Source organism: Mastomys coucha, unplaced genomic scaffold (genome assembly GCF_008632895.1).
Source record: "Mastomys coucha isolate ucsf_1 unplaced genomic scaffold, UCSF_Mcou_1 pScaffold21, whole genome shotgun sequence".
Classification (NCBI taxonomy): domain Eukaryota; kingdom Metazoa; phylum Chordata; class Mammalia; order Rodentia; family Muridae; genus Mastomys; species Mastomys coucha.
The window spans coordinates 49074165-49089027 of NW_022196904.1; the positions used below are offsets into that span (position 1 = coordinate 49074165).

General features: G+C 41.5%; 1 protein-coding gene across 5 annotated transcripts in view; it reads left to right on the forward strand.

The window, feature by feature from the left end:
• The window catches only part of Atp10a (ATPase phospholipid transporting 10A (putative)), a 168353-nt gene that overhangs the window by 77044 nt on the left and 76446 nt on the right, over nucleotides 1-14863 (forward strand). For all 5 annotated transcript variants that reach the window (XR_004123064.1, XM_031386836.1, XM_031386838.1 and 2 more), the window contains exon 3: nucleotides 2523-2727. Coding sequence is in view for 4 of the 5 variants with exons in the window: in XM_031386836.1 (XP_031242696.1) it covers nucleotides 2523-2727 (205 nt within the window). In the remaining variant the exon portion in view is untranslated. The remainder of the gene's footprint in view (nucleotides 1-2522; nucleotides 2728-14863) is intronic.

Genomic DNA, 14863 nt, shown 5'->3' on the forward strand with positions numbered 1-14863 from the left:
GGCTGGAGGGCCCTGGCCTTGGTGTAGGAGTTAGAGATGACATGTGTTAGTTTTATGGCTGTGTAATAAAAAAATCACACATATAAGCTGCTAAACACCATACAAACATGATCTCATCACACTTTCTATGGCCAGCAGGGATTAGCTGTATTGTCTGCTCTAAGTCTTGCCAGCTGTCTTCATATAGGAGGTTCCAAGGCTTCTGCATTTAGGAGAAGGTATTTTTGTCCACCTCTTCCCATTGGATATGTCTGGGCTGTAATTAGACTGACTCCACAAAAAATTACAAGGAAATCTGATCCCCATTGCAAGTGACCAAAAGGTGGGACATTGATCGATTGATTCTCCCACTGAATAAGGAACTACTGGGTTATTTCAGGACTGTCTCTGTCACAAAAGCCAGTTTGTCTCCAGTCCTTGAAGCCCCTTCACATGATAACTTGATGGGTGATGGAGTGTCACTTCTATGTACTATCTCATAGCTCCCCATTTCTGGGTAGGGTGGGGAAGGACACAGGGAATCTTAGTGTGATCAGTGGGCCATGCAGTTCCCTGGGCTAAACATTGTAAGTCTATATATCATTACACTGGACACAAATGGAAGCATGTTTTGTTGTATGGGGTGTATGGTCAGCTACATGGGCTTGATTGTTACAGCCCAGAGGGTGCTCTCTAGTGCTTGTCTCTCTCTTTGTGTTTATATTTCAGGATAGAAGTTACATTTAAATCTTATTTTTTAATGGCCAGTGCTGTACTTTATGCACTGTTTGACTTTATGACTGGTTTGGTCCATCTTGAAGTAGTAAAACATAAGAAAATAGAGGCTTAAAATGGAAGAAGAGCCAGGAGTGGTGGTGTGTACCTGCAGTTCCAGCTACTTGAGTTTCTGGGGTAGGGTTATTTGAGTCCAGCAGTTTGAGGCCAGCTTGGGTAACACAGCTTCTGTATCAAGAGACAGTGACCCAGACTGAGACAGATGAGAGGAGAAAGACAGGGAATGGAAACACAGAAGAATCCGAAGGCAGCCCCTGTAGCAGGCAGCCCTTGAAGTTTGTGGGGGATTTCTTCACATCCAGTGTGGAATTTAAGGTAGTTGAAAATATTCACAGCCAGCCCTTTACATTGTATACATAACGTCCAAGAAACTGTTAAAAGTGACATTGGTAGCCAGGCAGTGGTGGCGCACGCCTTGAATCCCAGCACTTGGGAGGCAGAGGCAGACAGATTTCTGAGTTCGAGGCCAGCCTGGTCTACAGAGTGAGTTCCAAGACAGCCAGGGCTACACAGAGAAACCCTGTCTCGAAAAACAAAACAAAACAAAAAAAAAATAGTGACATTCATGTTGGATTAGAAGTTTGCTCTGCCAGTGGTCGTAAGATTGATGTAGTGAGCGCATTCTGAAGGCTACAGAGGTTGGGGACTGTAGTTAGTGTCACGGGTTTCTTCTTGATTCAGTGGAGAAGATGGACCTGGTCTCATGTCCATTTTGCAAACCAGATACTTAATTGTGGCCTTGCTCAGAGATCACGCCCCAGCCCTGCAAGAGCTCTAAGACCACCCAATGTCTTGTTAAACAGGTACAATATAATTCTAGTTTAAAGTTTTTAAATAATGTTCTCTTTATTTCTGGTAAATAAACATAACATCAAGATTGCCATTACAATGAAGTTACATTTTTTGAAATAAAGAAAAGTGGCACATAACAAAATCTGCCATTGTAACTATTTTAAGGATATAATTTGATAGCATTAATAATACTGTGCAGTTCAACCATCATCACAATTTCCATTACTTTACCATCACTAGGTAGCAACTACCTCCATGAAGAAATATTTTTCTCCTCCTCCAGCCTTTGGTAACTCTCTTTCTTCCTCTGCACGTGTACCTGTTTTAGGTCCCTCATGAGTGGAGGGATGAGATAATCCTTTTGAGAATCCTCACTTCACTAGCACAATAACTTCAAGGTTCACCTGCATTCTACCTTTCTTGTGGGTAAATTCCAGTGTATGTGCACTGTATTTGTCTGCCTGTCTATCAGTGGAGAAGGAGTTGATTGTACATTGTGGCTCTTGTCGTACCACAATGAACATAGGTGATCTTTATGAATCCTTGCTTTCTGTTCTTTGGGGCACAGGGCTAGGAGTAGTCATTTCGACTATTTTCAAGTGAAGAAGCCCATGACACTTACGGTATCCACAGTGTTGAGCTCCCACATCATTGTCTAGCTCCTGAACATTTTGTCAGCCCAAAAGCACCCTCCTCGCTCACCAAGGAGTCAGTCTCTATCTCCCTACCTTGCAGGCACAGTAGCTTTCCACAATCTGCCCCTGTAGTTCTGTCTATTCTGGCCATTCCAAATAGAGTGATATGCATTTATAGCTTTGATCTTGTTTTTTTTTTTTTTTAATAACTTTTTATAGTGAAAAAAGTAGAAATAATTTTTAAATGACTCTCAAGTACTCATCGGCCAAATTCAGCATAGTTGGATCTTGTCAACCATGTTAATCAAAGTCTCTCACTAGGGAAGAAAAGAAGTATGTGAATCGATACTGGAAAGAAATCCGAGTGGGCGACTTTGTCCGTCTTTGCTGCAATGAAATCATACCTGCGGACATTTTGCTGCTGTCATCCAGTGACCCTGATGGGTTGTGCCACATCGAGACTGCTAACCTGGATGGAGAGACCAACCTGAAGCGGCGGCAAGTGGTCCGTGGCTTCTCGGAGCTTGTAAGTGGTCTGCATTCTCAGAGCACCACAGGCATTCAGTCTCTCCTGAAATCCTCTATCATTGGGCTGGACCAGTTTTCCTAGTAACTGAGAGTCTGAGAGCCCTTCTTTCTGCCTACGCCCATGCTTAACCTGTTGCTGTGGGGATAGGGCTTTTTCTGACTGTGATTTCCAGTGTACACTTAATGAGTTTCTCAGAATGATATTTAGTCTTTGAAGGATTGTGAGTGAACATTCTGAAACAGTCAACATTTACTGAGTCATTGTGCTAGGTCACCAAATGGCAGCAGAGCAGAGTCACGGCCTGTTCCTGCGTAGGTTGGGAACATTATCTCCTCAAAGGACCTGTTCAGTTCAGCCTCAGGGCTTCCAAAGTTGAGCTCTGCCTCAGATGTGTTAACCAACAGCTAAGCGTGGGGTTGAGTGGGGAGTGGGAAGGGAGGTTTTACCTACAAACCAGCTAAAAAAAAGTCCCGAAGGGATTTTTCTCATGGGTGTTCTTAATAAGAGCTGCCCCTTCTAAGTCTATACAGAGACATCCAGTGCTAACACTGCGTGAAATAAGGAGACGCAAGTCCCCAGGCATCGGAAGTGTCTAAAAGGAAGTGAGGAAACCTTCTCCTGACCATACCTACCCTATCTCACATTGCTTGTCTGAGTCACTCCTTCAGGTCTGGCCATTGCATGTGCTGAGGATGCTTTGAAAAATAGTCAAAGGAAATGAGTCCCGCATTTAAAGGAGTTGTCTTTGGAGATTTCTTCTGCCACATGGCATCATCTTACCCACTTCTCCAGTAGATGTGGCTTAGAAACAGAGTCCATGGGGCTGGTTTTAGCAGCTGCCTTTGTTTGATAGTTTATGGCTCTGAAGGAAGGTACTGCAGGCATTGTGGATGAAGTGATTCCTTGATCAGGATTACTGAGGGTCTAGGAGCCCTGCCTCCCACTCTTGTAATGTTTTGCAGTTTACTTCATTCGCCATCACTGGCAGAGATGCCCCTTCATGCTCTGAGAAGGCCACAAAGGGAGACTAGTGCTGAGACGTGAGGCAGGGATGTTTGAGCCAGCTGACTCCATGGATGTCACTTCATTACAAGCCTTTGCCTTGGTATCCTGCTCTTTTCTGTTTCCATCACAATTTCCTCAGTTATATTTGACAAAAGCAACAACAATAAAAAAACCTCTCTGATTTTCTGCCAAATATATTTTATGAAACCGTAGACATAGAATTTAAAAATGACTGTGTTGTAATGGTACATGTTTATCAACAGGGCTGATGGAAACTGAGGCAGGAGATGGATAGCTCAAAGCCCAGGTGGCCTATGTAAGAAGACTTCATTAAAAATAAAATAACCATGAAAAACTTAGTATATATATATATATATATATATATATATATATGTATGTACATACATATATATATATATATATACTAAGTTTATATATATAAGTATATATATATATACTAAGTTGTACATACATATATATATATATATACATTACTACATATGTACAAATATATACACCCCCCCACACACACACGCCAGACAAAAATATACATTCATTTGTTTAAGTGGAGTACTTTCATCCAAGGACAGGAAATCTAACAAGCCTGTTTGTCAGGGTCTCCTCCATGTGATTTCTGACCTTGCCTGATAATTATGCTTTCTTAAATTTGGTAGATGTGTGGGTCCACATGCAGAGCAGTGTGTTAAGTGTTAGCAGTAAGTCAGGCTTATTGTCTAGGTTTTCCTACCTGAGCCACTGTGTCTTAGAACATGAAACCCCTTCCTTCTCTCCAGGAGACAAGTAGATGATGCATGGGGAGATAACACTGTGGAGCAATGACAGTTGCAAAGGACACAAGTCCTCTTCTAGTTTTCAGTGTGTCTCAGCAAGAGGAAGGAAGAGGTGTGATGGGGTACAAAGTGCAGCATAGAAGTCCTGCAGAGTGTGAAGGAGACCTAAGTGAACAGGTGTGAGTATCTGAGGCTGAGGGAAAGATGATGATATGCACAGCGAAGAGTCTAGTGTCCATGTTTAACACGGTGGCAGGGATGGTCAAGGGACTGACTCCTTAGCTAACTCCAAAGAACTTATTCATCTCATGTCTTTTACTCTTCAACTTCTGAGCTCATCTTAGTCCCTCTTATTTCTCAAGCAGCAACTGTGACACTTTGTAGCTCTATCATGCTTCTTATAAACAAATCAGGTATAAGTGGGATGCTTAAGATTCAAAGTTGGTCTGATGGTAATTTTTTTAATTTGATGGGCTAGAGAATCTCCATGGAAACACATCTTTGGGAAGTCTGTGAGGAATTATGTGTTCATTGAAGTGAGAGATCCACTTTAACTGGGCAACACCATCCCACAGCCTAGGATTCTGGACTGAATAGAGAGGAGGAAGCAAGCCCAGCCCAGGCATCCCTCATGCTCCACTTCCTGACTCCGGATGTCGTGTGTGTGACTAAGCTGCTGCACATGTCTGCCGTCGTCATGGCCATGACTGCCATGGTAGACTGTATCTGTGGAAGTGCAGAAGTAAACCCTCAAGCTGCTGTCTGTCATGTGCCTGTCACAGCAGGAAAAGTAACTAATACAGAAGGTTGTTCTCTATCACCCTCTAGGGACACTTGAGGAAGCAAATAGAACTGAGTCATAATCTAGTTGAATTAGGTCAAACTAACAATGTAGATAACTCTGATTTTTTACTAACGGTTTCTTGGACAGCAGCAAAATTCTTCAAGATGTATGCACATTTTGGTTTTCATATGGTTTTGATGGATTTTTTTCATTTTCATAATTACTGTTTATATACTATAATTCTGAAATGTATGTATTTATTTCCTTTATTGAAAGTAAAAAGCCATAGGTCTATGGGTTTAAATGCCCCAAAAATTGACAAGACAAGCGTCTCATAGCAATATTACAATGCAAGTTCTTTGTATTTTAGTGTTTGTTTTTGCTTGCTTGTTTGTTTTGTTTTTAAGTCATAGAAAGATGAAGAATGTACCAAATCTTGATTCATATAAGAATCAAAGAAATCTTTTACCCATTTGATAGATAGTAAATTGGAAAGAATAGACTGCAGGAAAACCTATATTAGAAGGGATTTTTATGTTTGTACTTCTTTAATAACCAACATCCTTGCCATTTCCACAGGGGATGAGTGTGTCATCAGAGTCCAGTCAGGAGACAAGTCATACATGATTGCATCAGAGAAAGTCTATCAAGTGTTTCTTATGTGTTCTTGTGGTGGTAGTAATGGAGCACAGGATGCCTGTCTCACTGGCCAGGTATTCTGCTGGGGATCGAAAACTCCAGCGCACATGGGAAGTAAACGTAATGTGAGATAAGCATCAAAGACTGATGGGTAGAGGAGCGGTTGTTGCAAGCAGCAGGTCTCAGATAAAACACAGCCTTCTACTCAGGGCACTTCCGTAGCCTGTGGTGCTGGGAGGGGCTAGTGAGGAACTGTACTTTTGGAACTTACTGGAAGTCTACCACAGAGGACCATAGAGAGCTGCCAAGCTTGGATACCATGGGACCCTCTGATCATGAGCCACTGGGGAGGCTATACTCTATGTGTTCCTGAGGTGGACAGCCCTGGCAGCTGCAGTGGGCCCTAATTAAGACAGGCAGATACTTTCTAGACAGTTGCGCCAAGGAGCCCTAGCCTTTGAGGTTAGCCCATAGAAGTTTTTAAGTTTTGTTGCCCTGAAATAAATCACAGAGAAAGTGTGGCTAAGTGACTTGAAGTGTCCTGAACAATGTCATTCTCTCTCTTCTTCCCTCCCCTGCAACACTCCCCTCCCATACACACACATCTGGATTTTGTCATTTACTCCTCCACCTCCCACCAGCGCCCTCTACTGACAATGTATAATTTAGCACCTCTCTCACATTCATTCATTCATTGTTGGATGAAGTGTTCATCTGTTGAGAGACCAAAAAAAGAGGTCCACCAGCTGATGCTTTTGTTAGGGCCTAATACTGGAGAAAGTGCCCATCTTCAGCAGTCAAGGGATGTTTCTAGGAAGAGGAGCTTGAACATAATCTGAAGGTTAGAAGGAATGTTAAGACACTAGCTCTCTGTTGCAGTCACACAGAACTACACACACCCTGAAGTGAAAATGTGTTTGTTTAATGAAGATTATTGAATAAAACTGAACATAGTTGAGGGCCTGTAGGATGGGTAGGAGATGATGGTCATGCCCCACCCAGGCCTAATATATGGATGGAGGGTTCAGACAAGGCAGATGGCTCCACCATCAAGTTCTGTCAAAGGAAACTTGGAGTTTTTGACTTAGAGAGAAGTGTTTGGTTTAAAACTTGGAGCTTAATGATAGCATCCAAGGACTCAGAAAGGAATTCAGTGCTAAAAATTACATTCATATTTGTGCATCACATTTGTTACATTCTCTTATAATGCCTTTGCCATTGAGATCCAGTAAACATTATTTTTAAAATTTTACATATTCTCAAAGAATGAATTCTGTGAAATAATGATCATCTCATTGTGTTACCAGTGTGAAATAAACAAAGCAAATGCAGCTATTCTGCCTACCATATTTAAAAATGCTGCCCCGAGTGGAGCTGGAGCAATGCTGGCCTGAGTGGAGCTGGAGCAAGCGGGTGCTATCTGAACATCAGGGAGGGCTCAGAAGCATTCAGGTTTTCTCTGGGTTTCACCATTTACCATTTACCCAGACTTGCAGGCCTAGCATGAAGCTGTGTCAATTTCAGCAAAGCCCAGAAAAGAAGTTTTAACTCACCTGTAATAGTTGCCTGCACAGCTCTGCAGAATAAGATATTCTCTAAGCATCACAAGTCATATACAACTTTGCAAATTTTGATTCACTTCAAGAAATGTTTATCGAGCATCTGTTAGGCATCCAAGCTGCATTAATCAAAACTAGAAACATTTTCTTCTTCTGGTGTTGATATCATGAATGTAAGGAAGTGAATGGGGTGAAAAGTTGAAGTGGTAAACGGTAGGTGGAAATAAAACAGAAGTAGGGTCATGAAACACAGAGGTGGAGGTGGGGTTGGAGTTTCAGATGATGGTGGGAAGAGGAGGGCTCCAGAGGCTGCCTCTGTTGGAGAAGAGCCCTCTATCAGTGGTTTCTTTGTCTGTTGATTTACTGAAGGTATGTGTTTTGATGGTTTTTCTTGAGTGGATCTGCTGTCCCAGTTGATACTCAGTTTCTGTTTATAAATGGGTGTGAGTGTATATGTTTTGTTTTGGTTTGTTTTGTTTTGTGTGTGTGTGTACACAAGAATGTGTGTACATAAGTATGTACAAATATTTTGCAGTACTTTTATATTTTAGTGTTAGAGACAAGATCTGATTATGTAGTCAAGGTTGACTTCAAGCTTGTGGTCTTCCTGCTTTAGCTTCATTTAGTGCTGAAATTACAAGCGTGTGCCAGCACATCTGACTTGTATTACTTTTAAATTTACAGAATGGTAAACAATCTTTTCTGCACTGATAACAGTGTGTTCTAGAAACAGTGGGTCTCAGATAATGTTCTGAGACACAGGGCCTCCAATCTTGTTCTTGACATGGCTGTGAATGCAGGCCTTAGGTCAGTGTGCCCAGATTGTCTGTCCACTGCAGACTGGACTGAAGAACACTCTGCTTTTTGTTGAAGGGGCCCTATCTGGTGTCATTTGTCTCCAGTTGTTTTGTGAGCAGAGCGCCCTATAGTGAGAAACCTCTCCGTGTCCACAGAACATAGCAGGGACTAGCTCACTGCATTTTAGAGATAGCCGTTGTTTCTGAGGTCTACAAGTGTACCTCTGCATTTCACGACATGGCTTGTGTAGTTTGCAGGTGGCCTATGAGAGGAAAGCTGTGTTTCAGTTGTCATTGTGGTGAGAGTGCGTCTTGGAGTGTCACCCATCCACAGGTAGAGGAGGTGGAAGCTGTGAGATGGGATGTAAAGCTTACAAGGCATGAAATTGACTTCAGAAAAAAGCTGTCACCTACGCAAGTGGGGATGGAATCATGGTATCTGACAAGATCAAACTGAGATTCAATAGTGAGATGAATTCAGAGCCTTCCATTTTATTTATGCTAATGAATGACTCATGTGCTCAAGAAGTGACTTACGGGCCCCTTGAGAATCTTAACTAATCTGAGACTGGGACAAAGCCAAACTTCTCTAGCTTGTCAGATTCAGTAAAGCAATTTTTCATCACTTATATTAAAGTGTACATGTCAGAATGCCTTACTCTCCACTGTTCCTCACCTACTAAAGGTCAAGAAATGTGGGTGTCACTGATTCTGATGAGAAATGTCCTCCCCTAAGCTCCAAAATCAGTTACATGGGAACATCAAAGGAAAAGTTCATAGATCTGGAATTGGCCCAGAGCCCTTTAAAGATATTCTCTCTCTGTCTTTGTCGTTGTCTCTGTCTGTCTCTGTCTCTCCATCTCTGTCTCTGTCTCTCTCTCTGTCTCCTTCACTAGTGGACACTTAGGGTGTATGAAGCCCTGAGATCAACAATCAGTAACTCAGTGTACCTCCCACTCTAAAGATTCAACTAAGCAAAAATGTCAAATTTAAACTTTGTCTTTGAGTTAAAAGAACAAATAGTTCTTGTTTACCTGGAATGATTGCCTTTCATCAGTGGCACCTGTCATGGGCTGAAAGTAAGCTTTTCATTGTGTGGTGAGAAAGGCTAACTTAGGTCAACTTCAAAGGCTTACAGATCTACGTTTGTTTTGGACAAAACATCAAATAGTTGGTTGGTTTGCTCATCCGGCCTTTATCAAGTATGAGGAGCCTTGACCACTAGGCAGGAAATTCTCCGGAGTAGACTCTGAAGCCCGTGTTTTTGCCTTGGCTTGGGAGACCCTATGTACTGCGGGCTGTTGTCATTTCACTTAGAGAGGCGAAAGGGATTATGCAAGGTCAGATTCTAAGGTTAAAATCAGACTGTTCTAGCATCAAAAACCAAAGGTACCCACTTTTGAGGGAGGGCGTGGGAAAGGGAATCTGGAGTTCACTCTCTTCCTTTGCACTGTACTGAATTTGAGGCTAGCCTGGGCTCCTTGTCTTTCACTGAAACACATGCTTAAGATTACCAACTGACAAGACAAACAGGCTTATTTGATTCGTCATTTGGAGGGGTCAGTCCATGACCTGTTAGCTCAGTAGATGCAGTGGGAGCACAGACTGCACAAACTCACTCACCTGTGGCCAGAAAGAGAAGAGGGAGAAGGGGTCAGTGGTCCCATTGTTCCCCTGTGACTTCTCCCAACTGGCCCAGTGTCTTACAGATTCTATCAGGTTCCAATGGCATCACACAGGAGACCTCTGTAACATTTAGAGGGTACTTACAGTCTATACTGTGACATCTTCTGATAAAGTGGCAAGATACTTTCACCCTCTAGTAATGCCAGTCCCTTCACCCACTGTGTGTTGCACCCTTTCTCAAGTGGACATTTTTCCTTATACTGAAAATAGACTTTTCATACAATATATCAGGATTATGGTTTTACTTCTCCCAGTTCCTCCTCATCTTTCCTCTGATCCAGACCCATACCCTCTCTGTCTCTTGGTAGAAAACAAGCAAGCATATAAAGAACAATAACAAAATACGGTAAGTGAAAACAAAACAAACAAGTCAGGATAGCACAAAACAAATGGGGAAAAAAAGACCCAAAGAAAAAGCACAAGAGGATGCAGAGACACAGGTTAGCATACACAAGAATCCCATGAAAACATAAAATGGGAAGCCAAAACATATATATGCAAAGGACCTATAAGGGTTGTGTTTTTAAAGAAAATATGCTCTGACTCAACATTATGAGACAAAGACCTTTCAAAGATGCCACGGAAGTAGTTTTGTGTTGACTGTCTACTTCTGGGTAGGGGGCCTGCCCTTAAGTGTTTTGTTTCTGCAGTAAGACTCCCTTTGAGAAAAACTAGTTTTTGCAAATAGTTGGAGATAGATTTTGGGTCAGTAATATGTCCACTTTGCTTTTCAGCTCTAGGAGCTCATCTGGCGCAGACCCGTGCAGGCTCTGTGCACCCTGACACAGTCTCTTGAGTTTTTATGTGCATCTCTTGTGCTGTGTTTAGAAGGCCATGTTTCCTTGTTCTCCATCCACTCTGGCTCACACACTTTCTATCTCCACTTTCACAGAGTTCCCTGAGCCTTGAGATTTGTTGTTGAGAGATTTGTTGGAGACATCCCATTTAGTGTGAAGTATTTCAAGGTCTCTTATTCTCTGCATATTTTCTGACTGTATTTCTGTATTTGTTCCCATTTGCTGAAGGAGAAAGCTTCTGTGGTGATGGCTGAGCAAAGCACTGACCTTTGAGTATAGCAGACTGTCATTGGGAGTCATTGTGCTCCTTTGGTTTTCCCCTAGAGCCTTGATCTAGTTAGTTTCAGGTTCGTGGGTACCAAAGTAATAATGGGTATGGGTTTTATGGAATGGGCTTTAAATCCTATCAGATATTTGTTCAGTAGTCCCACAACCTTTGCTTTACTATTGTCCCAGTGTGTTTTGCTGCAGGACACCATTTTAAATCAAAAGGCTTGTGCCTGGGTTGGTGCTTAGGTTTCTCCTTTTGTAGTGTGCAGAGTACCTCCGGTACCACGAACACTAGTCCACCGGGTGAAGGCTCTATAGAGGCATCAGCACAGCTTCTCTGTATTCAATGAGTTATGTAGGTCTTCTTCAATAGGGCCTTACTGTCGGTTTGTGGAGAGCCAGAAATAGTCATGGCAATAGCCTGGGTTGTCTGGGGATTCCCATGGGTCTCCATTAGCCAACAACTCAATTAGACGTAGTCAAGTCCCAACTGGAAACTTCCTTTGGTAATGAGACAATGTCCAGCTGGGCTCGGTCTCCCCTATTATTTGATGATATCATTTAAATCTCCTTTATATATATGTATACACTCTAGGAAGCTTCTATTATATTATGTTTCTCTGTGACCCCTCACATGCCCTTAGTTTTAGCATCCCTCTCTGTATTTCCTCTCTTGCTTCCTCTTTCCTCCTCCTCCCTATTTGATCTTCCCATTTCACTCACCCATCTACAAGTCCATCTTTAACTATCTATTCTAATTCCTAAGAAGATCCAGCCCTCCCCTCTACTTCCTTACTCTATACCTAACCTTGGTGATCATATGGATTGTAATTTGTTTATCAATGACTTAACAACTAACATCCTCGTTTAGGAGAATACATACCATATTTCTCTTTCTGGGTCTGGGTTACCTCACTCAGGATGATTTTTCTAGTAACATGCATTTACCCATGAATTTCATGATTTCATTTTTTTAACAGTGAGTGTAATAGTCCCTTGTGTAAATGTACCTCATTTTCTTTATCCGTTCATCTATTGATAGACATCTAGTATTATTCCAGTTTCTATCTATTATGAAGAAACACACACACACACACACACACACACACACACACACACAAAACAAACCAAAACAAACCAAACAAACCCCCCAAAAAACCATGGTTGAGCAAGTGTCTTTGTTGTAGAATGAAAGTTTCTTTGAGTATATACCCAAGAGTAGTATGACTGGATTTTGAAATCCATTCCCAGCTTCCTGAGGAAGCCCCAGAATGACTTCCCTAGTTGCTGTACAAGTTTGTATTCCCACCAGGAATGGATGAATTCTTTCCTTACTGCACATTGATGCCCACATGACTTGCTATCTGTTTTATTGATCTTGGCCATTCTGTCTAGTGTAAGATGAAGTCTCAGAGATGTTTGACTTTTCCTTCCCTGATGACCACAGATGTTGGCCATTTCTTTAGGTGTTTCTCAGTCATTTGAGTTTCTTCTTTTGAGATTTCTCTTTAGATCTATACACTATTTTTAAATTTGGTTGTTTTCTTGATGTTCAGGTTTTTTTAGTTCTTTATATATTTTGGATATTGGTCCTTTGAAAGAGCTGGAGTAGGTTAATATTTGTAGCTTGTACCTTTGAATGGTGGTGTTGTTTGGTGTGCAGAAGCTTTTTTAGTTTCGTGAATACATTAATTGTTGATCTGAGTACATATGCTAATAGAATTTTGTTCAGGAAGTCTTTTCCTGTGCCAATGAGTTCAAGACTATTCTACATTTTTTCTTTTCTCATATTCACTGTGTCTGGCCAGGTGTTGAGGTCTTTGATATATTTGGAGTTGAGTTTTGTGATAAGTATGGGTCTGTTTGGATTTTTCTACACGCAGACAACCAGTTTGACCAGTACTATTTGTTAAAAATGCTGTTTTCTTTTCAGTATGTATTTCTGTCTTCTTTATTAAAAAAAAAGAAAAAAGAAAAAAGAAAAAAAGTATCCACAGGTGTGTGGATTTCTAGGTCCTCAGCTCAACTTCACTGATCAATGTATCTGTTTTTGTTCCAATACCATGCTGTTTTTATTAGTGTAGCTCTCTATTATAGTTTGAGGTCAGAGATGGTAATGTCTCCAGCAGTTGTCATTTGTCTTCTTGTCCTGTGAGGACACAATTTTCCTGGAGTGTTGGATGGATACAGCAAGAAGTGCCCTGTGGTGCCCAGGTCTACCAGGCTCTCGAAAATTATGGCCCTATGGAACCTAAGTGGTGCCAACATTTTCAACATAGATGAAGTACATAGAAACTCACCCCTTAAGTCTTAACAGAAAATGTCCAGAGGAATGGAAAAGAAAGGCAGCTTGTGTCTTGCCAAGAGAAAGTGATGCCTCATGTGATGGTATGGATGATACTCTCTGCTCATATCCCGGCTTCTAGACCTCAGGACCCAGCACTGCACAGTCATCTCTGCTCATTTTCAGTTTCAGTCTGGAGGAGTCTAGGAGTAGAGACACCTGTTGACGTGTGTCAGCTGCCAGATCTAAGAGCTGTTACAGCTGTAGCATGAGCAGAGTAGTTGAGGTCTCCTACACACATTTTTTTAGACTATTAAAACCAAGAATTACACATTCTGGAACTTAAACCTTAATTTATTTTTCATAGTTCTAGAAACAGGAAGTTAGGGGGCTTGGTAGGGTTGGCTCCTTCTGAGCTTCTCTCTTCAGCTTGTGGGTAGCCATTTCTTCACTGTCTTCACAGGTTCTTTTCTCTGTGACCTCATCTCCTGTCTTTATAAGGAGACAGTCACAATGGGTCAGGGCCCACTCTAACCCTCCATTTTAACTCACATTTAACTCTTCAAAGGCTTGTTCTATGTATACGGTCATGTTCGGTAGTCCTGCATAGAACTTTGAAAAAGGCACAATTCAACCATCAGAGTGTATTTTCAGAGGGAACTCTACTCTGTGCGCAGTGTCACACTGGTTATCTCCATGAACACTCAGCTCATTCCAGCTCATCTACTTTCAGAGGTGGAAAGTGCCATTTCTTGATGAATCTCTGGCTGCAAAAATCAGCAGTAGTGGAGGAGAAGTTTGGCTCAGTAATATATGGCTACATTCTTCCAGAAAGCTGTCAGTGTATTAGTGAGCTAATTCCTAAAATCTATGAATGACCAGGCATCAGAAAGAATCAGAATCTATGGTGGAACAATCTATGGTGGAACAATTTTCAGAACTTGTGCTAGAGGGATTTATTTATTTATTTATTTATTTATTTATTGTTTTTAGAGACGTGTCAAATGTCAAGCTATTAGTTGTCAAGACAGAAAATATTTTTATCAAGTGTTTTCTGTAGAAATAGTGCAAAAACACCTTTCGACCCCTGGCTAAAATCTACTTTTCATTATAGAGTTTCCTTAAAGGAAAACTAACTTCCACTGGAAGAGATATCTTGTGTTTTCCTAGTTGGTGTTTGTTTTACATTATAAAAAGAACCAGGCCTTGGTTTGTTTTGTTCCCACAGCTAATGAAAAAATAGCAAGCGGAGATCTGCTGAGAGTCAGTTTAGAATCCTGACCTGGTGTTGGAGGTAGGGAAGCTGCTGCTGGAATGGAGCAGTGGGGCTGTGGCTTGGGCCCTTGCCCCACTCACTACCTTCTTATAAATCTGTATTTCTAAGACTGTGAAATAAGGATATTAATGTTTTAAGCAGAGGGAACAATTTTCTTCTGATTATACTGTCCACCCAATGTCCTCAGTTAACTGTGGCACGAGCACTGGGAAGGTTTAATTTTGTGTTTTTTTTTTTTTTTTTTT